The 27,052-nt window shown below is 42.6% G+C and overlaps 1 protein-coding gene across 2 annotated transcripts in view; it reads right to left on the bottom strand.

Annotated features, from left to right (window-relative positions):
* The window catches only part of SLC4A5 (solute carrier family 4 member 5), a 97,611-nt gene extending 72,183 nt beyond the window's left edge, over positions 1-25,428 (bottom strand). For both annotated transcript variants that reach the window (XM_045979541.1, XM_045979542.1), the window contains exons 1-3: positions 25,339-25,428; positions 13,905-13,985; positions 7,547-7,738 (exon numbers count right to left, since the gene is read on the bottom strand). In XM_045979541.1, coding sequence (XP_045835497.1) covers positions 7,547-7,738; positions 13,905-13,983 — 271 coding nt within the window. In that variant the 5' untranslated portion in view covers positions 13,984-13,985; positions 25,339-25,428. The remainder of the gene's footprint in view (positions 1-7,546; positions 7,739-13,904; positions 13,986-25,338) is intronic.
* Between the last annotated feature and the right edge of the window lie 1,624 nt (positions 25,429-27,052).

The following is a 27,052-nucleotide window of genomic DNA, read 5'->3' as shown; positions in this document are numbered from 1 at the left end:
CTCTCAACAGCCACGCAGCCCCCCGGAGGGTTGCTGTGGGGTCTCGAGTTTCAAAGCAATCACACTTGGTCAATAAAGTTCCATGCACCTGGTTTCTCTTTGCCCCAACTCCAAATCCAAACTCCCCACCCTCCACCTCTTCAGCCACTTCCAGTCGGAGTGCCAAATGCCATCACTGGGGCGGGGGTGGGGAGGTTCCCGGATGCCCACGGACGGTGGGAATGGTCACTCCAGGGTGCGTGGCAAACCCCACTGCGGAATTATTTTGCTCTGCTGAGAAACTCCTAATCTCCTGGGTTCGGTTCAACAAGTGCTTACTGAGTACTTAGAATGTGCCAAGGTTGATTAGAGGTCACTGGGCGGCTGCTGCTCCAAGGGGCGCTGAGCCCTGAATTCTCTAAGTCTCAGGGCCAGGAGGAAGCTTAGCCGCTGTCGATTCCAAGCCCTTTACTTCACAGATGAGAAACTGGAAACCCAGTTTACAGCACAGAAGGCCCTACCAGGCCCCAAATTAGGAGAGCCCAGAGGAGAGCAAAGTCAGCTGACGTCCTCCAAGCCACACTGCCCACTGTGGCTGGCCTCACTCATCTCATCTTCATACCTGAGGCTCAAGAATCAAGGATGCCTGCTTTCAGGTTGAATAAACAGCAGCAGAAGGTCAGGAGTGTACGTTTAGGTGCTGGGTTCCCAGCAAACGCCACCATCCAGGAGTTTCTGCCACAGTGGACTCTCCAGCAGGACAGGACATGGAGGAGACAGGCACTTCCCCAGGGGCTCAGGCTCTACAGGTCACACTACAGTGTGGTTGAAGTCGGCCTGTCTCCTCCTGAGTGCCGATGGACAGCTACTATACACCACACCAGGTCAGGGGCTGGGTGTGACCCCGAAACACCACAGAAACACCCAAAGAGATCACCAAGGAGGCCAGAGAATTCTCTTTATTCCTGTGGTGCTTTAAGAGCCCAGACCTGGGTTTAACACCTGACTCTGCTAATTATTAGCAGTAGGATGTTGGCAAAGCATGAGTCTCTCAGAGTCTCAATTTCACCCCTCTATAAAGTGGGGCTAATCACACTGCACTAGACCCTGGTGGGCATTAAGTGAGATAATATATGTGATTTGGATGGCACAGTGCTTGGTACACACCAATCACCCAATAAATGCTCTGGCTACTGCTCTTGTTGCCAACGGGTCCAATGCCTTTCTCCCTTGTTACCAGTCACAAGCCTGGTCCTTTTAAACATTGCAAGGGCTCAGTCCTTTTCAGCTAAATGCCCATGCTGCTCCCATGCTACCTCCGTACCCTTCAGCCCACTGCCCTTCCACTCTCTCTGCACCTCCTCCCTGCTCACAGAAGATTTAGCGCACCACATGCTGGGCTCCCGGATCAGGGTGACTCTAATGCACTGTGGGCCCCACGTGCAGGCAGCACATCAGAAGTTAATCCCCATAATGAGAAATGCCACAGGTAATGCCCCTGTGGTTGATAGCACACAGCTGAGAGTCACATAGTGACGGCTGGAGGACTGGACTCCACCAGCAGTTGCTGGGAGAAACCTAACAGTGCAGGAGCCAGCTTCAGGAAACACAATAAAAAAAAACAAGCAGAATTGTGCTTTTACTGAGCAGGAACTGTCTAGTCATTGGATGAGCAAAGCACAAAATGATCTAGTGGACTACAAACCAGCAAGACTTCACCCCTAGGAAAGACCTTTAGGAAGGCATTTAGGACAGTCAGGAGGTTGGTCCTGGGGCCCTGTGCTCTGGACGAGCCCTTTCACAGGTTCCTGCCCTCTCTCTCCGCATGCATCTCTAGATAGCCAGCTTTGCGAGGGTGGCATCTGCCTTGCTCAAATCATGCTGCTGGCCCCCAGCACAGAGTTCACACAGCATGGGCACTCAATAAATATTTGCTGGGTGAATGAATTTCAGTGATTAACACTCATGAGCGTATCAGCTGGGATTAGCCTTGGCAAGAAAGGAGCCCAGGACAAGGAAATGCAGCTGGGGGGGGTGAAGCTGGGGGGGGGGTACTTTGGGTAGCTCCAAGGCCACTGAATACTGGGGAGTTGGAGACTGACCTAGAGTTCTGAGGTCATTGTGTGAGGTGGGTCTCGAGAGGTAATGTGAAGGCCCCAAGTCCTAATTTCATGGACAAGAGTTCTTTTTCTAGGAAGCTGTCCCTGAACTCCAAACGTGCTGAGAGAAGAGCAAGAGAATCTGCCCTCATTTGTGTTTACAGGAATTCCTCCCGTTGTGGGTAATTTTAGGGATGTCAGCCCAGCCCATAGCCCTACCCAAAAGGATGAAGCTCTGGCAGCTGTGTGTGTCGGTGTAATGTATGACCCCTGCCCCTTGGCTACAGGTAATCAGACCACGAAGAGTTCATTGGACATCTCACCCAAGCCTGGAAACTTTGAATTGGGTCTCTAAGACAACTGGGGCCTTTCCTGCTGCTCTCTGGAAGAGACAGCATGTAAACTGGAAGACAAGGGCACAGAAGATGCAAAAAAAAGGCTACAGAAGGAGGCAAATGGAGCAGACCCACGGGAAAGGCAGAGGAAGAGACCCATCCCGGAGAGGGGATTGAGAGGTGCTGTATCCATTCACTGAGCCTGGCTGTTTATTCTGCTTTGGGATCATGAGAGGCTTCTTTGGTCTTATAACATCAACCCACACCCACCCACATGTGCACGTACACACACACACACACACACACACACACACACACACACACATATACACACAGATTCCCTCCTTGCCCAAGCCAGCTCAGATAGGTTTCTAATACTTGTGATCAAATTACCTTCTTAATCATGAGTGCCCCTTTTATGAAATTCTAGGGTATGGAAATTTTCTTCTGTGTACCTTCTTAAGAACCGCAAGTGTGAGAGTTATAAAGAATGTTGAGTCATGGCAGTAAGAATAGTTAACATAAGGAAGAATGGGGCATCAATAAAAGAGGGGGAGTAAAGCAATGGTGGAGCAAGCCAAAAGCAAGACAAGAAGGAAGGTCAAGGAAAAGAAACCTTGGCCGTGGCCCTGACCAAGAGCAGAGCTGCATCAGAGGACAGAGGACCAGCATAGCCTGGCAAGTGCACTGCTGGCTTCCCTACAGGCTCATGGATGGAATGAAGGCTGGAAGGTCTTGGTGTGTCGGGCAAGTGGGACACTCACCCAAATTCAAATAAGAAATCCCTCTGCCTTCCCTGGAAAGAGCATCAACCTCAATAGGAAATCAGACTTTGAGCATTTGCAGGAGACCTCATAGAGAAAAAAGAACAATAGCATTCATCTGCCTGGAGCCCTTTACAAGGAGGTTCTGATATTTCTGGGGAGCCAAAATAGTAAGAAGGAATTGATTGTATCATATCCATTATTCACCATTTAAGGCGTGTGAGATGTTAACCATAGTCTTCAACTAGCATGTGGGTTTTATTGTTTTGTTTTAGTGACTATAAATGCAGTTAAGTGAAGAAATTGTTATTTAAAATCAAAGCAGAGGGGCGCCTGGGTGGCTCAGTGGGTTAGGCCGCTGCCTTCGGCTCAGGTCATGATCTCAGGGTCCTGGGATCGAGTCCCGCATCGGGCTCTCTGTCAGCGGCGAGCCTGCTTCCCTCTCTCTCTCTCTCTCTCTGCCTGCCTGTCTACTTGTGATCTCTCTCTGTCAAATAAATAAATAAAATCTTTAAAAAAAATAAAAAAATAAAATAAAATAAAAGCAGACAATTGCTGCTTCTCCTGCCTAAGCCATCAGGGATATGGGGCCCAAGTCACACAGGGAATCCTGACCTGGCCTGCAGAAGCCCAAGGGGAGAAAGAAAGGGAGAAGGAAGCATCAAGCCTCTTTCGGGTCTTTGAGGCTGCTGAATATGGTCTTTGTGTTTAGGTTAACCCACTATGTGGTCTCAGCTGTGCGAAAATGGGCCCTGAGCCAAGGAGGGGCGGGAAGAGAAACTGATGTGACTGAAAAGTGAGGGGACTGGGTGTGTGTGGGTGTGTGTGTGTGTGTGTGTGTGTGTGAGGAGGGGACTTAGCTGAAAGCAAGGAGATGTGAAGGGACTTGGGAGGGGACAGGGGCTGGGCAGATATGGTACCAAAATATAGCAGGAGACTGGAACTGCAGAGAAAAATGACCAGTGGGCAATTTCCCATGGCCAGAGGATTTTTAAGAAGAGGGATATATAGTATCTCATTTTATTTTTTTTTAAATTTTATTTATTTATTTGACAGACAGAGATCACAAGTAGACAGAGAGGCAGGCAGAGAGAGAGGAGGAAGCAGGCTTCCTGCTGAGCAGAGAGCCCGATGCGGGGCTCGATCCCAGGACCCTGGGATCATGACCTGAGCCGAAGGCAGAGGCTTTAACCCACTGAGCCACCCAGGCGCCCCCCTAGTATCTCATTTTAAAAATTGTGTATCTCTACGACATTAAACTTAGTTCTGAACCTCTGGCAAAGTCTGCCACTCACCATGTATGCTATATGCGACCAATTCTGGGGAAACCAAAGAAGGTCTGAACTCCATGCCTGAGCTGGCCTGGAGGTGAAGGCAGAAGACAGGTATAGGACATGAAACACAGGGAGATGGGGGGCCTGGATGGCTCAGTCAGTTAAGCGTCTGCCTTCACCTCAGTCATGATCTCAGGGTCCTGGGGTTGAGCCCCGCATCGGTCTCCCTGCTCAGCAGGAAGTGTGCTTCTCCCTCTGCCTCTCACCCCTGCTTGTGCTCTCTCTCTGTCAAATAAATAAATTAAATCTTTTTAAAAATTTATATATATATATATATATATATATGAAACACAGGGAGATGACAAGCCCACCAGGAAAAGACTTAGAGCCAGGGTGAGGCTGAGATTAGCAGCTCCCGGAAATGCACAGCAATTTCAGCAAAGACATGGACGTCCCCTAGGATGAGGCCAGAGAGACTGGAGTCCACTTTAGCTAATTCTCCAGGAATAAGGTAAACTTGGCTGGTGCATGGTTTATGAAAACTTTCCATTTATTAGGACTTTCACTGGTTCACTTGCAAACTTGGACTCTCAACCCAGTTACCCCTCAAGGTCTTAAGGTCACTAACTCAGGATTCTCTTCTAATGGGATTTTTTGTTTGTTTTTAGAATAGCCCTCATGGCTGGTGAGGGAATGTTGTATATGTTGATGATTCCAGGAGATCCAGGTTTTAAAGTGTCAAAGGACAAGGAGAGAGAGAAAATACATGATTCTTTGGGGAAATACATTTTAATTTGCTTTCCTGCCTGCCCCTCACCCCAAAGGGGGCATATAAGGTCTAGAATGATCCTCATTCTTTCTCCTTTTCTGTCTTCCTTTCCCCCTTCTCTCTCCAAGTTGTATCCTTCCAAGACACAAATTTATAGGTACACAAAGGCAAGGAAGCTACCCCGTTTCAAAGCTTCAAAGTCTAAAAGAACCCCAACTGTCCTTGCACTTATGCTGGAAATTGCCTGTTTCAGGAACCCTTCATGGAGGAGACGCTTTAGAGACAAATATGTGTTCTGTCCCAACCCTTGCTCCTTCCTCATCAGAAATGAGAATGGAAGGCCACAGGAAATATATCCTTGATCCTAAGGCCTTGGAATAAGGCTCAATATGAGGCTTAAATGCCTGGCTGGAAAACAGCCTTTCTCTCCTTTACTGCTCATCTTGAGGCAGTTTTGATCTGTTAGTGACCCCAGAGTTTAGTGACCAGGCAAGTAGAAGATCTTAATATTTTTTCACACCTCTCCCACCAGAAGAATCTCATAAGCCCTTGATGCCAATGAGCATAGCCAAACCAAACCAATATCCTCTTGTAGAGGAAAAAGATCTGGGATCCTCACTCTCATATTGGGTTAATGTGTATTAGTTGAGCCAACATCTATTAAGTGTCTACCACACACCTACCATGTTATTTGTTTCTTCTCTGCCTCAGGAGGGACCCAGCATACTCAATTTTACAAGGGGACCTCATCCCTAAATGTGGGGGAGGTGGTGGGGTATAGGAGAATGACCCAGAAGGGGAGGATGAGGCATCCAGATCTAACATGGGGAGCAGGAACTCTTCCCAACAGGCTAGCTCTCCTTTGGGTCTCTGATGTTCCCAGCCCTGAGCTGGTCCGTGTACACACTCATGTTTTCATCAGCGCTCATCTCTTCTGCTAGACAGCGCCAAAGGATTTCTATCAACCCATCTCCCACTTAGACACGTTTACTCTAGAAAAGCCACAGGACTTGGTAGACTTGGTGCCAAGGAGAGCAGTTGTTCAGGGCAGCTGCAAGATTGTGGGTGACTAAGGTGGCCTTTGGGAGCATGTGAGTCAGATCTCTTCCTACAGGGACACTGAGACACTGCCACTGCCTCTGACATTCCTTTGAAGATTTATAGTAAAATAACTAATTTTGCCTTGTCCAAGACAGGGGAAATATATAATAGAGACCAATCAAATACAATTTATTGGGCAGATTTAGGATATGCTGAGGTGAAATCATGTCCCTAGAAACAGCAAATTCTCAAAAGAATAAAATGTCATAGTTGGGCTCTCAGGATTCGAGTCTTTTCACTCTCTTAAGATTGATACTTTTCGGGGCACCTGGGTGGCTCTGGGTTAAGCCGCTGCCTTCGGCTCAGGTCATGATCTCAGGGTCCTGGGATCGAGTCCCACATCGGGCTCTCTGCTCGGCACGGAGCCTGCTTCCCTCTCTCTCTCTCTCTGCCTGCCTCTCTGCCTACTTGTGATCTCTGTCAAATAAATAAATAAAAATCTTAAAAAAAAAAAATTTGAGGGGAGCCTGGGTGGCTCAGTGGATTAAGCCGCTGCCTTCAGCTCAGGTCATGATCTCAGGGTCCTGAGATCGAGCCCCGTGTCAGGCTCTCTGCTCCGCAGGGAGCCTGCTTCCTCCTCTCTCTCTGCCTGCCTCTCTGCCTGCCTCTCTGCCTACTTGTGATCTCTCTCTCTGTCAAATAAATGAAATAAAATTAAAAAAAAAATTGATACTTTTCTTTCCACGGGAAGGAACAAAAGATGGATTTTTAATTAGCCCAAAACTGATTTCTGCAGCAGCAGCAGAAGGCCTCAGGGGATTTGCTGGCCTGGGAGAGAGCTTCCCAGGGGTCTGCAAGCTACCATACCAGTGCCTAGACAATTCTCTACTGTGCTTTCAAGCTCAGGTGAGGAAAGAGGGTGGAGGTAATGTGATGTGGAATTCAGTTTACAGAGCACAATGGCTCCTGCCAAGTCATGTTTGTGGTTAGGACAAGAGCTGTACGGCCCCTAAGAATTTGGAAATGAGGAAAATAATTAAGCCATGAAAACAGCTTGGGGTAGCTCAGAGCAGAGGTCTCCAAGTCACCAGAGAGAGACAGGGCTCAGCCTGGCTAAATGTATCCCTGGGCAAGGAGGTCGGTCTGCATGGGTGGCATAGCAGGGTAGTGAGAGCCCTGACCCCGGTGGGACATCATTGAGTCTCCGGAGAATCTCCCGGCTCTGTCACCCTGTCTGGGCTCCCCAGCAGATGGCTCCCCTGAAATGTGCCCCTCAAGAACTCACGAGTCCTGCTGACATGATGCACGTTGCTGTCCCGGCTGCTTCCCCTGCTGCCCACACCAGTCAGTTCCTGTTGTGGCTTGTCTGGCCGCAGGCCCCAGCAGACCTTCTGTAGGCCTGGAAGACGTCCCTGTGGGTCTCTTTTCCTTTGAGGGTAACTGGGGACTGAAAGCCCAATGTGGATGGAGCGGCAGTCTATGGGCAGAGCACAAAAGAGGGGGGAGGCAAGGATTACTGAAAATGGGCATTTCTCCTTACTATCCTCCAGTTACAAAGAGCTAGGGCCACCAAAGCAGAATGGAAGACATGGAATTCCTGGCCAGGACCACTGCCCCAAGTCTTGGGTTTGACAGAACTCCATTTCTGAACAATTCAGCAGTTGCTAGAAATGATACCCTTGGTGCTATAGTTAGAACTCAATTAGAATCAGCAGAACTCCCATCACTCTGTTCTTGCTTGTCCAGAATGGCAATAACTGCATAAGGCTTATGACACATGGCCTGAGAGAGTCCCTCAGTGACTCACAGATTTAGTCCAAAATGCCAACCCCCCTCTTTGGGAGGGCTGTATGCATTTCCATCAAGGGCCACTTTTACTCATAACGAAAGACTACATAAACTACTTATCAGAAAAGGGAGTTACTCGGACTTCTCAAAGCTGGTTTTGTATAGTAGAATTTTCAAGAACTTGACTCATGAAGAACCTTAATTTTGAATTCCACTAAGAAGCCTTGTTGGTCTGTAAAGCCCCCACTGGGTCTTTGCACACAAAAAGTAGCTGGAATTCTCTCAGCTCTCAGGATGGACATTCTGCTCTCAGTGTTTCATCAGTGTTGGCTTCAACTGGTCAACAGTTTTTAAAATAATCAATAGATTTAGTTTTATATATACAGAATAATTGAGCAGATAGTAAACAGGAAATGAGACTTCCATCCTACCCCCACCAGACCCCTGCTCTACAAACAGATCTCCTATTATTTTTTATTGAGGTATAATTATACCTCAATTATACAATATAATATATATTACTGAGGTATAACATTATATTAGTGCAAGGTGTACAACATACTAATTTGATAGATGTATATATTGCAAAATGATTGCCACAAGAAGTCTAGTTAACATCCATCACCCCACATCGCTGTACTTTTTTTCTTGTGTTGAGAAATTTTTAGAATCTACTCTCTTGGCAACTTTCAAATAAACAACACAGACTAATAACTATACTTACCTTGCCGTACATTCCATCCCCAGAATTTATTTATCTTATAACTGGAAGTTTTTCCTTTGACTGCTTTTACCCCTTTGCCCACCCCCAACCCCTGCCTCTGGCAACCACTAATCTGTTCTCTGTTTCTTTGAATTTGGTTCTTTAGATTCCACATCTAAATAGGATCATACAGTATTTGTCTTCTCTGTCATTGCCAAGACTGTCAAGGAGCTAATCCTTGTGTTTTCTTCTTGAAATTTTGTTGTTCAGGTCGTATATCAGACTGCCATCGATTTTGAATTTTGTGTGTGTGTGTGTGTGTGTGTGTGGTGTAAGATAGTGGTCCAATTTTATTCTTATGCATGTGGATGTCCAGTTTTCTCATCAGAGAGATCATCCTTTCCCCACTGTATATTCTTGGTTCCTTCATCATAAATTACCTGAACTTAAAAATGTGGGTGTATTTCTGGGCTCTCTTTTCTTCTCCACTGATCTATGTGTCTGTTTTTTTTTTTTTTAAGATTTTATTTTATTTATTTGACAGAGAGAGAGATCACAAGTAGGCAGAGAGAGAGAGGAGGAAGCAGGCTCCCTGCGGAGCAGAGAGCCCGACACGGGGCTCGATCCCAGGACCCTGAGATCATGACCTGAGCCGAAGGCAGCGGCTTAATCCACTGAGCCACCCAGACACCCCTCTATGTGTCTGTTTTTATACCAATACTATACCATCTTGATTAATATAGCTTTGTAATATCTTTTGAATCAGGAAGCATGATGCCTCCAGCTTTGTTCTTTTGCAAGATCACTCTGGCTATCGAAGGTCCTTCATGGTTCCATAAAAATTTTAGATTTATTCTATTTCTGTGAAAAACATCATTGAAATTTTGATAGGGATTACACTGAATCTGTAGGTTGCTTAGGGTAGCCTGGACACTTTAAAAATATTAATTCATCCAATCCATGAGCATGGGATATTTTTCCATTCCTTTGTGTCTTCTTCAATTTCTTTCATCAAGGTCTTAAAATTTTCAGAGCACAAGTCTTTCACCTCCCTTGTTAAGTTTATTTATTCCTGTTTATTTTATTCTTTTTGTGGCAATTATAAATAGAATTGTTTTCTTAATTTCTCCTTCTGACAGTTCATTATTAGTACATAGAAATGTACCCTTTTGTATTAATTTTTGTATATTGATTTTGTATCCTGTAACTTTACTGAATTTATTAGTTCTAACAGTTTTTCAGTGGACTCTTTAGGGTATGCCATATATAATATCACATCATCTGTGAATTGAAAGTTTTACTTCTTCCTTTCTGATTTGAATGTCTTTTATTTCTTTTTCTTGACTAATTGCTCTGGATAGGACTTCCAGTACAATGTTTATTCAACAATGTTGAATAAAAGTGGTGAGCGTGGGCATCCTGATCTTTTTCCTGATCTTAGAGGAAAAACTTTCAGCTTTTCATTGTTGAGTAGGATGTTAGCTGTGGGTTTGTCATATATGGCCTTTGTTATGTTGAGGTACATTCCCTCTAGACTCAGTTTGTTGAGATTTTGGTAAGGAATAGATATTGAATTTTGTCAAATACACTTTCTGCATCTATTGAGATCATCATATGATCTTTATCCTTCATTTTATTAATGGGGGTATATCACATTGATTGATTTACAGGTCTTGAGCCATCCTTGCACTCCTGAAATAAATCCTACTTGATCATGGGGCAAGACCCTTTTAATGTATTGCTGAATTTAGTTTCCTAATATTTTGTTGAGTATTTTTCACCTTAGGTCATCGGAGATATTGGCATGTAATTTTTTTTTCTTGTAGTGTCCTAGTCTGTTTTTGATACCCAGGTAATACTAGTGTCATAAAATGAAACTGAAAATGTTCCCTTCTTTTCTATTTTTTGGACGAGTTTGAGAAGGATTGGTATTAATTCGTACTTAAATGTTTGCTAGAATTTGCCAGTTAAGCCATCTGTTCCTGAACTTTTGTTTGTTAGGAGGTTTTTCATTACTGATTCAATCTCCTTACGAGTAATTGGTCTGTTCAATTTTTCTGTTTCTTCACTATTTAGTTTTGGTAAGTTGTACCTTTAGGAATTCATCCATTTCTTCTAAGTTGTCCAAATTGTTCACATATAATTGTTCACAGTAGTCTCTTTTGATCTTTTATATTTCTGTGCTTTCAGTTTTAATGTCTTTTCCTTTTCTTTCATTTCTAATTTTATTTGAGTATTCTCTTTTTTTCCCCTTGATAAGTCTAGCTAAAGATTTGTCTATTTTGTTTGTCTTTTCAAAAACCAGTTCTGTTTCATTGATCTTTTCTATTGTCTTTTTAGTCTCTATTTTACTTATTTCTTCTTAGATCTTTGTTGTTTCCTCCCTCTACTAACTCTGGGCTTAGTTTGTTCTTTTTCTAGTTCCTTGAGGTGTAAAGTTAGGTTGTTTACTTGGGCTCTATCTTTTTTCTTAATGTAGGCATTTCTTGCTATGAATAGATTACCCTATTATTAAAAACTTGCATTAGGGTGAACTGTTTGTTACAATTAATAAACCAATATTGATGTATTATGATTAACTCTAGTCTACTGTTTACATGAAGTTTCACTTTTAGTGTTGTATAGTTCTATGGGTTTTGAAAAATGCATGCATCTACCATTACAGTATCATACAGAATAGTTTCACCAGCCTAAAAATTCCCTGTGCTTTACCTACTCATCCGTCCCCTTCCTGAATACTCAAGTTACTTTCCTCTTTTGGCCTTTACACTTTGTTCTCTTTCCTTTTTTTCTTCTTTTTGAGGTGAAATGAGAATGGGTTGGGGTATATGAGTGGGAAGATCTTTTTCTCTGCTTATGTGAACTGCAGCAAAAATGTTTGAGAACCACTCTTTTAGAATAACTTGGAATAGTCTGAAATTCCATGGTGATGATTTTCCAAAGAGCAGGATGGCCAAAAAATATTATTGTAGTTCCTCCTTTCCACAGAGGATATGTTCCAAGTTCCCTAGAGGATGCCTGATAGTGCACATAGAACTGAACCCTACATATACCATGCTTTTTCCTGCACATACGTACCTATGATCAAGTTTAATTTATAAATTAGGCATAGTAAGAGATTAAGAATAATAAGTAATAATAAAATAGAATAATTATAATAATATTTTATAATAAAAGTTATGTGAACGAGATCCCTCTCTCTTTCTCTCTCTCTCAAGATATCCTATTGTACTGTATTCACCTTTTTACTTGTGATGATATGAGATAATAAAATGCCTATGTGACAAGATGAGGTAAAATAAATGACATATGCACTGTGACATAATGTTGGGCTACTACTGACCTTCAGATGATGTGTCAGAAAAAGAATCTGCTTCCAGACCATGATTGAATATGGGTAACTGAAACTGAAAAGAGTGAAATCACAGATAAAGGGGGGACTACTGTATTTTTGAAGCCCATGGATGGCAACTGAGATTTGAAAGCTGCTGTAGAACAGGAAATTAAACTCTGTGTTCTTACATCAAGATTTACCTTAACTTGATTTTATTTTCTTTGGAGGGGAGGTCTGCCTCTTGGCTCAAACTCCTGAAATGTAGATGCTAATGTCTGGGCATTCTTTGACTACAGATGTCACACAGAAACCACATCAAGCTGAACTTTGGAGAAGCATATCTAACTAAGCCCTTTCAAGATAGGTTGAGTGTCTACTCTGGTGAAAAGACTCTGAATCATTCCTAGGTACGGGAAAGTGAGTTTGCCAGGATGGCAGTGTCCAAATCTCTTTAGAACCCAGCTCACACCAGCTTACCTCACTGCTCACTCTTCTGAACCTCCAGTCTTTCTTGGCTGTAACCAAGAACATGACGTGGAGATTTTTATGAAGTACAGCCTTGCTTTCTAGTGGTCCAATACCAGAATGATTGGTCCTCCTCTTTCCTTCCCTCCTCTCCCTCCAGTATGGCATGACTTCCCTTGCTCAATTCTACCATTTCTTAAGCAAGTTGTAATTTGAGTAATCCATGGGACACGAGTAAGAGGTAAGCAGTTTTAATCTAAGGGCTTAGCAGATGAATTCCTAGTTTCCACTGTTGAGGCCAGGAACAGAAATGAGAAATGGCTGGTATATCAGAAAAGCCTCTGCCAAGAGTCACCTGCCTTGGATGCTCCCTGGCTCGTTTATCACTTGCTCCATGGCCATGGACATCTGCCTCTCAAGAACTCAGTGTCCTCACCTGTAAGGTGGAAATGAAACCCCTTCTCTACTATCTGGGCAGGGTTTTCGAGAAGACAGAATGGGATGGTATATGGGAACTTGATTAGAGAATTGTAAGGGCTACATACATGAAGAATATACTTATTGGAGAAATCAGGGAGGATAGCTGTCAGGAAAGTATTATACTTTTGCCCTGGATCTAACCTGTCCCTTTTTTTCCCTGGCTTCCATCATAATCATCAGAGTGTGGCTGTGTAGCTGGTGAAAGAATGGCTAGCCCTCTCCCAAGCTTCCTCTTTCACTCTGCAGGACCTCTCCACTCACTGGGAACATCTTGCAGTTGGGCTCAGGACAGTGCCAAGTTCTAGGAATTCCTCAACTGCATTCTTCTCCATTGACAGCTCCAGAATGGGTCTACACATTCTACAGCTCAGCAAGCATCCAGCTGGGCAGCGAGATTGGTGTTTCCCTCCAAGTGGGGCAGTGGCAGGGTGGTAGCCTGTCCGGTTGCCTCTTCATAAGTCCTGTGGTTGCTTCTTTGTAGAGTGTAGGAACTTAACACCTCTGCATCAGCAATTTTTGAGCAATAGATACCCCCATTCAATATCTTCTTGCAGTAGTTTGAGCTGCCATTTTTAGAATCTGTGAATGGTGGCATCTTGTATGGTTTGTAGGTATTGTAAAATTAGGTAAGTTTAATTTTGTGTTGGGGATGCTATGCCCTAATTCATAGAAACAAAGTGCCAGTTTCCTGTCTTCGGCCCCATGATGTGGTCTCTTTAAGACTGGTGCCACTGGGTCCACAGAAGACACCATGGGTGGGTCAGGGAAAGGGACCAGCTCTCTAGATCCTCCCACTGGAGGGTTGTTATAAGGATATTTAAGAAATTGGCAGACCATCCTAGGATTTGCATCAAGTTCTCAAGATGACCTTACCTTCCTGATCCTGACATCTCCTCCTGTAGTTAGCAGGGTCCAGCTTCCCTACCCCAGCCTTCTCTTCTTCCACCTTCATAACTATAAAAGATGAACACAGCCTCAAAATATATACAACACAAAAAGGTAGGATTTTGAGGAGAAATGGCCAAATCCACACCCATAGTAGGAGACCCTAAAGCAGATGAAAAAATTAAGGCAAAGGAACAAATTGTAAACAAATTGAAGAAGCTCAAATACTATCGCTAACAAATAGAGAACAGATCTCTTTTTCAAGTATAAATGGAACACTTATAGAAAGCACATATCTAGGTCACAGGTAAGCCTTAGTAAATTTCAAAGTAAGAATGTATATATATATATACACACACACATATATGTGTGTGTGTATGTAAGATGTAAGATATTCATATATATATAATAAATGTATATAAATATATGTATATACACATATAACTTTAGAAACTAAAAGTAATTTCTACTCATGGGTTTAACAGGAAACCACATAGAAATTATTAAATATTTAGAACTCAGCAATTACAACTACCAAATATTGAAACTTATGGGTTGCAATATATTTTGAGGAAACAGAGAAGGAAGGAGTGGAGGGAGGGAGGAAAGGAGGAAAATAAATGTGATAAGCATTCAACTAAAGAGCCTAGGGGTGGAAAAAAACAAGAGAAAAGCTAAAGAGAGTAGAAAATGTAACTATAAAATAAAAAACAAAAAAAAATAATGAAATAGAAACAAGAATAGATGGTTAACAAACCCAAAGGCAATTATTTGAAAAGATTCTTAAAATAGGCAAACTGTGCAAAACTAATCAAGCAGAGAAGAATGGTCATAAGTAACAATATTGGGAGTAAGAAAGCAACATAACTAAAAATATAGTAGAGAATTTAAAAATTAAAAGTGAATGCCATGAAAAACTTCATGCCATTATATTTTAGTTTGGGTAATAATAATAATTACCATTTCTATGAGCCAGGAACTATTTTAAATGCTCTGAATGTGTGACTTTTTTTTAAAGATTTTTAAAATGTATTTGACAGAGAGAGACACAGCAAGAGAGGGAACACAAGCAGGGGGAGTGGGAAAGGGAGAAGCAGGCTTCCTGTGGAGCAGGGAGCCCAATTCGGGGCTTGATACCAGGACCCTGGGATCATGACCAGAGCTGAAGGCAGGCACTTAAAAACTGAGCCACCCAGGTGCTCATTACTCATTTTACAGGTGAGTAAACTGAGGCACAAGAGCTTAACTGACTGCCCAAATGGAGGAACAGAGATTCAAACCCAGACAATCTGTTTCTGGAATTAAAATTCTTAGCCATGAGGCTGATAAATGGATATTTTATTAGGAAAATAATAGAAGTGACCAAAATTGACTTTAAAAGAATTAGAACATAGGGGATAACATGGAGGACATTAGGAGAAGGAAAAGAAAAGTGAAAAAGGAAAAGCAAAGCACAAGAGACTGTGGACTCTGAGAAACAAACTGAGGGTTTTAGAGGGGAGGGGGTGAGGGGATAGGTGAGCTTGGTGGTGGGTATTAAGGAGGGCACGAATTATATGGAGCACTGGGTGTTGTACATAAACAATGAATCCTGGAACACTGCTTCAAAAACTGATCATGTATTTTATGGTGATTAACATAACATAATAAAAATAAATAAACAAATAAATACTTTAAAAAAAGGGGAAAAGAGAATTAGAAAACCTCAACTAACCAATAACCATTAACTGAAATATTTATGGGTAAGTCATTACAAGCAGCCTTTCCCATGTCCCATGGATAATTTCTGAAGCTCGATTATAAGTACAAAAGGATTATCATTTTTTTCTATTTTTTTATGTCTGAATTTTTTTTTCCTATCGTGAAAGGAAAGATAAACACCAGGAGAAGACAGTTGTTTAAAAAATGTTTTATCTGAATCTTCAAGGATTAGATAGTCTCTGATACAAAATGGTTTTCAAAAGTAGAAAAAAAGGAAATTGGAGGCAGTAGATATATCTAAAGACCAGAATACAGGGTAGAACTAAAAGCAGAAGAGTTTGTTGAAAATCTTCCTAAGGAGTCAATTTAACCCTCAGATCCTCTTTCCTAGGCTCCAGTCTCCTAGAATGCGCCTCCTTCTAGAATATGGAGGGGTCAAACCCGAAGACCTCTGGATAACTAAGGGCAAGGAGTCATTTCATTGAGGGGTGGGGAGAGGATTTAAGCAAGGGAAGTTAGCCACTCAGCCCTCTGCCTACTTGACTCCTAAAACACTAATGAGGTTTACACACTCCAGGTGGGAGACTGGAGGATTTACAGATCCAGACATTTTGGGAACCTCTAACAAATGGTCAAGGTTCCACCCAACTGCCCACCATGAGTCTATCATTCAATAAGTCCAGCCTGTCAAACTGTTGTTGGGCAGTTCCACTCCAAAATCATGGCCAGCCAAGAATCGCCAGAATGACAGAGACCAAAACAAGCAGGAGGAGGGGAAGTCCAAGGAAACAGGAGCACTGTTGGCAGCCAAAGAACCATTTAAAAAGCATATAATTCACATATCCGAGTAGACTAGAAAACACCTTGTATCCATGACAAAAAGAAAAGTAGAATGCTACAAACCTGGGACTTCTAAAGAATAAGAAATAACTCTTGGGGGCGCCTGGGTGGCTCAGTGGGTTAAGCCTCTGCCTTCAGCTCAGACTGTGATCCCAGCATCCTAGGATAGAGCCCCATATCGGGCTCCCTGCTCAGGGGGGAAGACTGCTTCTCCCTCTCCCATTCCCCCTGCTTGTATTCCTTCTCTCGCTGTGTCTCTCTCTGTCAAATAAATAAATAAAATACTAAAAAAAAAAAAGAGAGAGAGAGAGTGAAATAACTCTTGAAAATTAAAGATATGTTAGAAGAAAATTTTCAGTAAAAGAATTAGAATATGAAGTTGAAAAAACATGTGAGATAATAGAGCACAAATACGAATAACTTTTTAAACAGTGGGAAAAGGCAAGGAAATCAGAAGACCAATCCAGGGGTCTAACATCAAAGCAACAGAAGTCCCCAAAGAGAGGCCAGAAAAAAATAATGGAGGGGAAATAATCAAGGACTTAAGAATATTTCCCAAAACTCATGGATTTGAATTTCCTGTTGGAAAGAACTTACTGAGAGCCCAGGAAAACGAATTTAAAACAAAGTCCACTCCAAGTGACATCATTACAAAGTGTTAGAATATTACATATAAAGAGAAGACCTTAAAAACCTTCCAGAAGGGGCACCTGGATGGCTCAGAGGGTTAACCCACTGCCTTCAGCTCAGGTCATGATCCCAGGGTCCTGGGATAGAGCCCCGCATCGGGCTCTCTGCTGAGCAGGGAGCCTGCTTCCTCCTCTCTCTCTGCCTGCCTCTCTGCCTACTTATGATCTGTCAAATAAATAAACTCTATTTAAAAAAAAAAAAAAACCTTCCAGAAGAAGGAAATAAGTCACCTACCAAGAATCAGATGTGAGAACTGGCATCAGACACAATGGAAGCTGTAAGACAATGGAGTTATGCCTCCAAAAGTGAGAAAAAATTATTTCCAACCTTGACTTCTAGTCCTAACTAAAATATCAAATGTGAGGGTAGAAAAAGTATTTTTAGACAAGTCTTAAAATTTTACTGCTTATGCACTTTTTTTCAGGAAGTGGCTGAAGGAAGAACTCCAGCAAGATGGAAGAGCATCTAAGGAAGGAATAGAGCATCTAGAAAATGGGATTCACCACAAAAGACTAGCACAGGAGGCCCTGGAAAGAAGCTGTATAGCAATCCAGAGAGTAGTGGGTTCATCTTAGATCAGGCTCTGCACGGGTTCTCAGAGAAAAACCTGAAACTGATCAATTATCTGGATGTGTTCCACTGTTTTGAGAGGATACTAAGATTCTTCCAAGAATAAAGAGTCATGGAAAGGAAAAGTGACCATTGAACACTATGTAACTCAAATGTGAGCGACATTTATGCAGTCATAATAAATAAAAATGAATATATAACCCAAAACTGGGATATAAGCAGGCTTGGTCTCCCACCACTGTGCATTATTATGCATATGTTGCTGTTTGTGGCTGGTGTTCAGGTATTCATTCCGACAGCTCGGTGTCAATGCCATATGGGTAATTAAATATTTTTAACTTCTACACTGGATGTAACTATTTGGAGAGATGAGGATTTGTCAGGGAGACAGGGGTTGTAAGACACCTGTAGAGGACACTGCTAGATGTCCATCCCCCTTTCTGCTCTGATTTTATTCAGGGCAGCAATGTGGCTGACTAAAAATAATCACTTCCTCCAAATGCCTCAGCAATCTCTGAAGAGATATCTCTAAAGAGATGCAGCAATCTCTAAAGAGAAAGAACCTAGGGAAAGATTCCCTTCCTGGATGAAGCCTCTGCAGAAGAAAGCATCTCTATTTTCCCTTCCTCTGCCTTCCTGGATAAGGTTGCCAGATTTAGCAAATAAAAATAGAGTTTTATATATACAATTAGTGGTTTTTAGTATAAGTCCCATGCAATATTTGGAATATACTTATACCAAAAGATGACTCATTGTTTACAAAATTCAAATTTAACTGGGCAAACTATTTTATCTGGCAAACTATCTCACCTCTGTATCTCGAGACTCAATGCCTGGAAGTGCAGCAGCCCTCTTGTCATCATGGAAATGGAGGCTATATGCTAACTGTGGATACAAGGGGAGGAAGAATCCTGGATCTTTAATGTCTTCACTGAGTCATTCTACAGCACTGGACAGCCCACACTTGGGTTTCTTGTTATGGAGAACAGTTAAAACACTACTTGTTTAAATACTATAGTTAACTTTTCTGTTACTCAAAACCACACCTGGGTCATAGGACAAAAGACTCTGGGGCTGTATTTACTGGGCAAATAAGATTGGGTTCCAGGGGTGCCTGGGTGGCTCAGTCGGTTAAGCATCTGCCTTCAGCTCAAGTCACGATCTCAGGGATCGAGCTCCATCTTGGGGCTGAGCAGGGAGTCTACTTCTCTCTCTCCCTCTGCCCCTCCCCCGCTTGTGCGCTCTATCTTGCATGCACACGTGCTCGCAAATACATAAAATCCTAAACTGTTGCCTCCAAAAAAACACATTAGAAAAAAAAGATTGGGTTCTGTTAGTAAGGAAAACAGGGGGAATGGGCACTGAGTGGTCATGTAACAGTGTTTGCTACACTTTCCAACACCAATTCCCTCCTTGTCTAGCCTGTTCTGTTCAAGTAGAGACACATGGCCCTTCATTGCTATAGACACCTTCCCCAGCTCCAGGCATGAATTAGCTCTGTCTAAATTATTCATGATAATCATATGGCCTTTGACCAGTAACTGATCTTAGAAGTAGTCATGTACCCCATCAAGCCAGTGAGATTTAAGTGGAAGTCCATTCAGTAGGACTTCCAGGAAAGCTTTTATTTCCCTAATAAAAAGTGACAGAGCCTTCTGGAATGCACATTTGGTCAATAACCCTCCCTACTTTCCTGCACAGACCTTGGACGTGAGACTGCTACTTGAAGCAGTCCTCTTGCAACAATATGGGTGACAAGTATGAAGAGCTAAGGCTCAGGCTGAGGACAGAGCAGAAGGCTAGAACAAATCTTGGTTCCTGATAATGTCACTGAGCTCCAGACTGCTTATCTCTGGGCTTCCTATTACATGAAAAGAAATCTACTTTGTATATTTAAATTGCTAGCCAAGTTTTATGTTGCTTTTAGCTAAAGACCTTTCCAGGGATGCCTGGGTGGCTCAGTCAGTTAAGCATCCAACTCTTGATGTCACCTCAGATCTTGATCTTGGGGTTCTGAATTCAGGCCCTGTGTTGAGCGCCATACAGGGTATGAAGCCTACTTAAAAAAATAATATAAGAAGAAATAAAGACCTATAAATAAAATAAAGATTATATAAAAATAAAGACCTTCCTAACTGATACATAATAGAATACTATGGGGAGCTGAAATGAATGAACTAGATTTCTGCATATTAACATGTATAAATCTCAAAAACATAAGAAATAGAAAAAAGCAAGGGAGCCTGGATAGCTCAGTCAGTTAAGCATCTGCCTTCAGCTCAGGTCAGGATCCCAGGGTCCTGGGATCGAGCCCCACATCAGGCTTCCCGCTCAGCGGGAGGGTCTGCTTCTCCTTCTCCCACCCCGCTGCTTGTGTTCCCTCTCCTGCTGTCTCTCTGTCAAATAAATACATAAAATCTTAAAAAAAAAAAAGCAAGTTATAAAGATACAGAAACAAAGTGACATTATTTATATAAAACTTCAAAACATTGTCTTAAATTTTATTGTTTATTGCTACATTTATAAGCAATAGCAGAAAATTGTCCAGAGGAATGAGACACAAAAATTCCAGATTAATTCTGAGAAAAGGTAAGGTTTAATCTTAATGTGTTAGCTGCATCTTTGATATTTTGGATAGATATAGATGGAAATGAAGCAAATATGATAAAATGTTAACATCTGTTAATTCAGGACAGAGATATACAAGTTTGAAATATTTTATTATTAAAAATTTTTAAATGAGTTTTTTTTTTTTAGGAAATAAGAGAACTCCCCACCACTATGATGTAACAGTCTCAAAATGGCCAAGTGAGTACCCTGCACAAAGAATGACTGGTGGGAAAAATCCTCACACTTTGATATATCATTGTGAAATTTTAGAACACTAAATAAATGTCAAGAAAAAAGGAAATCCTACAAACTTCTAGAGTGAAAGAAACAGAAACGGCTCACCTACAAATGAATAAAAGACTATCTGATTTCTCATCAGCAACTTGGATAACAGAAGACGACAGAGCAATGCATCCAAAATTCTGAGGGAGAATGATTTCTAACCTAGCATTCTCTACTCAGGCAAACTACCAGGCAAGAGAGGGTAGAAGACATCTTCACACATGCAAGAAATCATTTTACTTCTCTCTTGTAACTTCTTTTTTTTTTTTAAAGATTTTATTTATTTATTTGACAGAGAGAGAGATCACAAGTAGGCAGAGAGGCAGGCAGAGAGAGAGGAGGAAGCAGGCTCCCCATGGAGCAGAGAGCCTGATGCGGGGCTCGATCCCAGGACCCTGAGATCATGACCCGAGCTGAAGGCAGCAGCTTAATCCACTGAGCCACCCAGGCGCCCCCTCTCTTGTAACTTCTTATGAAGTTATTTAAGTATGTTACCACAATGAATCAAGAAGGGGAAGACAATGGGATCCAAGAGAGGGCTCCAAGCTAAAGAAAAATAAAGGGAGGTCCCTAGATGGGAGCTGTGCCACAGCCCTAGTCCCTCCTCAGAAGAGCTAAAAATGACATTTCAGAAGGAGCCACCCAAGGAAAAGATGAAATGCCGGAGATCTGATTCACTTCTTGAGAATTTGGAACAATTTAAGACAGAGAAAAAGATAGAAAATGCAAAGGAAGGCAATTAGAAATACCAGGAAAAAAAATTAATATTCCAAGAAATAAAATGTGGTTATGGTACACGATCATAAGAGTATAAACATTGATTTTTGAATTAACTAAAAACAATGATGATATATCTACATTGGGAGAAGGGAGAAGAGATGGCTGTGGTTTAATTATTTACCTGTAGGTGGCTAATATCCAACTCTGATAAATAGCAGGAGATACATATATAAAAATAATATGTATATATTATTAGAGGGGTGTAGGTAGCCAACAGAAAAAGCTAAAAGAATTACAGGTGACCATCCTTGGGAGATGGAACAGTGGAGTATTTAGAAAGCTAGAATGGAGTTTTGTTGTTTTTTTGTTATAAGCTCTTACATGTGTTACTTTATTTTTAATTATGGTTATATATTATTTTATTTTAAACATTTTAAGGCAAATAATTTAATATGACATGTATACTCCCACTTAATGAATAATTCTATCCCCCTGATAATCCAGGGTTAAATCCATTTGTTCAAAGTGTATCATGTTTAAATATTCAGGAGAACTGCAAAACAAAGAACCTTCAAGAAGTGGTTTGTAGGAGTACTCAAAGGTAAGCATGTGTCAGAATCTTCTGGAGGGTGCGTTAAAACCTGGATTTCTGAGCTCCACTCAAGAGTTACTGATTCTGTGGATCTGAGCTGTAGACTGAAAGTTTGTGCTCTCTACAAGTTTCCACTTGATGCTGAAGCTGCTGATCCAGGGACCACACATTGAGAACCGCTGTTTTAAGGAAATAACTCCTATTTATATTTTCTATTAAACTGAATCACCATACATGGATCTTAGTTCACATGAGCTTCACATGCATAACAAGATCACATCTTTGCTTTCAAACTGGGCACTGTGAACTGGTAAGCTTAGCGATGACGCACTGGTAGCTCCAACTGATTGGTGATTTTCTGACAGTATCTTCCTCAACCCTCACAGCATGAGTAAAGACAAGCTGAGTAACAGATCGTCTTTTCCCATATGGAACCATCTCCAAATCTTTTAGATGGGGCTCACCCCATCTCTCCCCAACCAGAAAAGGTCATGTGGTCCAGCCTAGCCAATCAAACACTCCCCATTCCCCCATCACAGAGATTGGTTCCAATCTCTGTGATGGCCAGTAAGCTTGGGTGCTACCATGTTGCTTGCCACAGGGAGGGAAATATCCAAGAAAAGTAGAAAAGCAGAGTACTGGTAACACTGTAACTTCCTAAGTCAGTTAATTCTAAACTGGCCTCACTAATAGAAATGAAATGGAATTTTCCAGCATGTTTTAAAAACATATTCTTTCATATCTGAAGTACTATGGATTTTCAGATTGGAAATCAAACAAAAGTGAACGCAAAAATGACAAACAGATGAAAACTTCATGGAACTATAGAAGCATGGAGATGTAATGTAGTTCATATTTGGGTAGATGCATACCTCCCAGTTCTGCACTAGTTCAGACCATTCCTTCCTCACCTCCTCCGCAGGTCCTACCTCCTCACAACTTGAGATAAGGTCCCTTCGAAGAGGATGCAGAAGTAGGAGAAGAACCCAGGCTGCCCCAGAACATCTTCAATGGAAATCATTCATTTGAAACAACTCAAGCAGAGTGCTAACCATTTGCAAAGTGTTTGGATTAACTATTCTAATCAGCAGATGCATGGCTTATCGCAAAAATTTACAAAAGTGACCTACCTCTTGAAACAGAATTTCTATCTCCACCATTTTGTATAACGTATATTAATTGAATGTCAGATATCTTGCTTTCATACTCTCATTTACTCCTGATTAAAATTCGGTGAGGGGGCGCCTGGGTGGCTCAGTGGGTTAAGCCTCTGCCTTCGGCTCAGGTCATGATCTCAGGGTCCTGGGATCGAGCCCCACATAGGGCTCTCTGCTCAGCAGGGAGTCTGTTTCCCACTCTCTCTCTCTGCCTGCCTCTCTGCCTATTTGTGATCTCTCTGTCCAATAAATAAATAAAATCTTAAAAAAAAATAAAATAAAATAAAATTCAGTGAGGTGCATAATTTTCACCCCCATTTTACGGATGAGGAAATGGAGATTCAAAGAATTAAGGAAGTTACCCTGTTTCACAGGCAGAGAGCTAAGATTGAAATGGGATTCTCTCTGATTCCCCAACCCCAGGTAGAAAGGCAGACAGCGAAAGAGAAAGGGAGAAAACGAAGGGAGGTAGGGGGTTGGAAGAGGAAAGAAAGAAGTGAAGACATAAGAGACAGAGAGGTCTGGAAGAAGCCATCGACTTCTGAGTTCTAGGCCCTTCCTGAGGTCTAGCTGAATTCCCATCTCCAAGACCTCCCAATGGCATTATAATAAACTTGTCTTTTCTCTTCAGCTAGCTTCAGGTGATTCCCAAGAATACTAACCAGTACAACCGTCCACTACAGTATGTTGCCAGAGAAAGTTATTAGCAACAAACCAGCCCCTGGCAAACTTGTAACAGCAGTTTGTCCTACACCAGCCCTTCCACTGCTGCACTCAATCCTCATTATTCTCCCATCCATCTTTAGACCCTGGCGGTGAGTATGCCTTTACAGTGAGGATCAGACCAAATTCTTTTCTATCCTGAGTCACCAGGGACCCATTCCACTTTACTGCCCCTGCCACCAGCCTGGACTCCCACTGTGGGTCCCTGAAAGCCTACTGACAGAATCAATGACCTAACACTGTGAGGCTAAGCACCAGAGTGCCACACCAGGGAACAGATACACAGGGTCCCTGCCCAACCAGCCTTCATGTCCGCTGCAGCAAGGAGGTGGTGATACAGCCAACCTGATGGGCATACAATGCATTTTGACTATCAAAACCCTGGTGATTGAATCATGGGCCATTTAACACTGCTCCCTCCCCAAGCCCCTGGCCAGAGAGGCACATCAGTTCAGTACAACAAATCCACTTTGTTCCAGATATTTGCTCTAGACACTGGAAACAAACAGAACAAAATAGATTATTCGGGAAGAAGGGCAAAATATGGTAATAAATCCTTTAGATTAGACATCCATATGTCTGGGGGGAAAACTAAGTAGAAAAAAGGTTGTGCCACAAGCATCGGTCAGCCTTTTAGGAGCTTTCCCTCCCATCCCATCTTCTAAGCCATTTGACATTATACTTAAAAATAGGACTAGCCCAATGTAGTATCCAGTGAACTCCGCAGACGGCTCAAAGTATTTCAAAAAAGGACCTCCTGGAGAGCTCACCTGGGATGATTTTGTGAGCTTAATTGACAGAAATGATGTGGGGTCATGAGTGCTTTAAAGACTAAGCTTAGAAATTAGAGAAAGGCCACCTTCCCAACCGATAGCTTATTCATTGCCTCTGGGCCCTGCAAACCTCACCCATGCGTGCCCCAGAAGAGGAAGAGAAAACAAGCAAACAAAATATCCCCTAGCAAACCACCAGTAGCAAAAACAGGTGCAGTATCCAAATCTAACAACAGAAATGTGTAATGAAAGGAGGCTAGCCATTATTTAGTTTCTATCCTGAGATGTTATATCAACAGATATAATCTATTTCCCATAGTTTTCTGGGGAAGAATCAAGTCTCAGTGTTCTTGCTTACTTCCCATAAAAATTTTCAGCCAGTCTTGTAAATTTCACAAAGTCAACAGAAATGTGCATTGCCTAGAGGAAAAAGATTCTCAGTTCCATCTGAGAAGAAAAATGAACTCACTTGCCAAGGTGTCAGAGAGTGCATTTCATATCATTTCAGTTAATTTGATGTGAGGTTCTATGCTCCAAACCAGTGAACTCAAGACAACAGGGTGACTGATACAGGATAATTTTTTTTTTAAAGAAAAGGCAAATATCCAGTGCTCATTTGGAGGATTTATTCAACTTTCATGGTATTCTCCTTCTCCGTGTGTGTGAAGCTCACTCTCAAATACTCTGTTCACATTGTCAAGCACATTTGTCTTTATCTGTATAGTTTTGTCTACTATCTCTGAAACTCCAAGCTGCAAACTTACCTTCACGCTCTTAGCACTGGAAACCAGGATCCAAATCTCAGGAAGGCTGGTGTCACTTGCTCTGGTGCTGGTAGGTGGCAAGAAGGACACTCTGTGATTTCCAGACTGAACTGTATTTGGGGCATTGGAGATTGACTTGTGGGGCTCAGTGGCGGCCAGCCATGTGACCAGGGTGGGGGAAGGGACACTCCTGCAGGGCAAGGGACCAATGCCTGCTCGGCAGACAGACCAGGGTAGAGCAGGGTCTGAGCAGAGCCAGCCATAATTGTAGGCAGACAACTTTGCTCTAAATTTCTTCTTGGATTTTAACTTAGCCTTGGTTTTTAGATGCTTGTTTATCTCCCTACATGATTTCTATCCTACATCCTTTTTGGATTCCGTCTTGGAGGGATGTTAGAGAGGGAAGAGACTTTAGGGATGATCCAGCACCTCCCCCCACCCCAAGGTCACCCATTTTACAGATCAGTGGCAGCACTTCCAGGAGCTTGCAGAGGCCTGGGTTTGGTATGGTGTACTGGGGAACACCAGCTGGCTGGCACCCCAAATTACAGCTCACTTGAATAACTTCAACCCTTAGATCATTAGAGCTTTGAGAACTCCTGAGACACCAGTAATGAATCTTATAACATTGCAGGTGCCTAAATCTGCAACTGTCAGATTAGGCCATGGCTTAGAAATTGTACTTGCGGTCAAAGAGTTTATATGGGGGCTCCTGGGCATCCGACTCCTGCTTTCAGCTCAGGGTGTGATCTCAGGGTCCTGGGATTGAGCCCTGTGTGGGGCTCTGTGCTCAGCATGGAGTCTGCTTGTCCCTCTCCCTCCCTCTGTGCCCTACCCCCTTCTCACTCATGCGTACTCTCTCTCTAAAGTAAATAAAAGAATCTGTTAAAAAAAGGAGTTTATATAAACATGTGCACTTATGTTTCTGTATCTCTATCACAGTCTCCTTAAAACACTCCGAGATGATCTTTTTGGAGGGATTAGGGGACACCAGGAACTGGAGAGATATTTGACCTCAAAGACCCTGAAGACTTCTCAAGACCAGAGCCATCTGAGCAGCCTTCTAGTTCACATCTAATTCTGTACCCAAATGGTCTGTGCTGGCTGCCTGCTAACCAAAAGGGGGATCGTAGTAATGATGGTGGAAATGGTCAAGAGAGAAGTAGCAGGGGGAATGGTAGCAGTGGTGATCCGGTAGCTGGGCATAGAGGGACATCGTAGAGGCATCAGCGGAGGTGGTGGAGGTGAGGATGGAGGTGATGAGGGATAGATGGAGGTAGTGATGGGGGAGGGGCAAGAAGTCCCCCTGAATGACAGAGTAGGAGATTCTTGGTACTGACTCGGGCTGATGACCCTGGATGAAGCTGTCCCCCTGGGATGACAGGTATGAAATGGTAAAGCCATGGCGTTAGAAGTCTGAAGAACCTCATTCTATCCCCAGAGCTGTGCAGTCTTAAGGTAATCACTTCACCTTTCTGGATTCTAGTTTCCTTGAAGTAGAGTTGGCACTTAAATGGTCTTGTTGGGGGAAACTCATCCTTCTCCCTCTAAACCCTTTACCATTCCCTATAACATAGTAGCTTCTGTCCTTTCTAAAGTCTCGAAAAGAGTACTCACTTACCTCTCTACCCCTCACTCAGTTTCACCTAGTGGAGGAAGAGTGACTCAGGCACATTTGGGAGAATACAGTGGGCATGTGCCATGGCTCAGATCC

The sequence above is a fragment of the Meles meles genome, chromosome 15 (genome assembly GCF_922984935.1).
Source record: "Meles meles chromosome 15, mMelMel3.1 paternal haplotype, whole genome shotgun sequence".
NCBI lineage: Eukaryota > Metazoa > Chordata > Mammalia > Carnivora > Mustelidae > Meles > Meles meles.
This window is presented reverse-complemented; position numbering and strand designations above follow the sequence as displayed.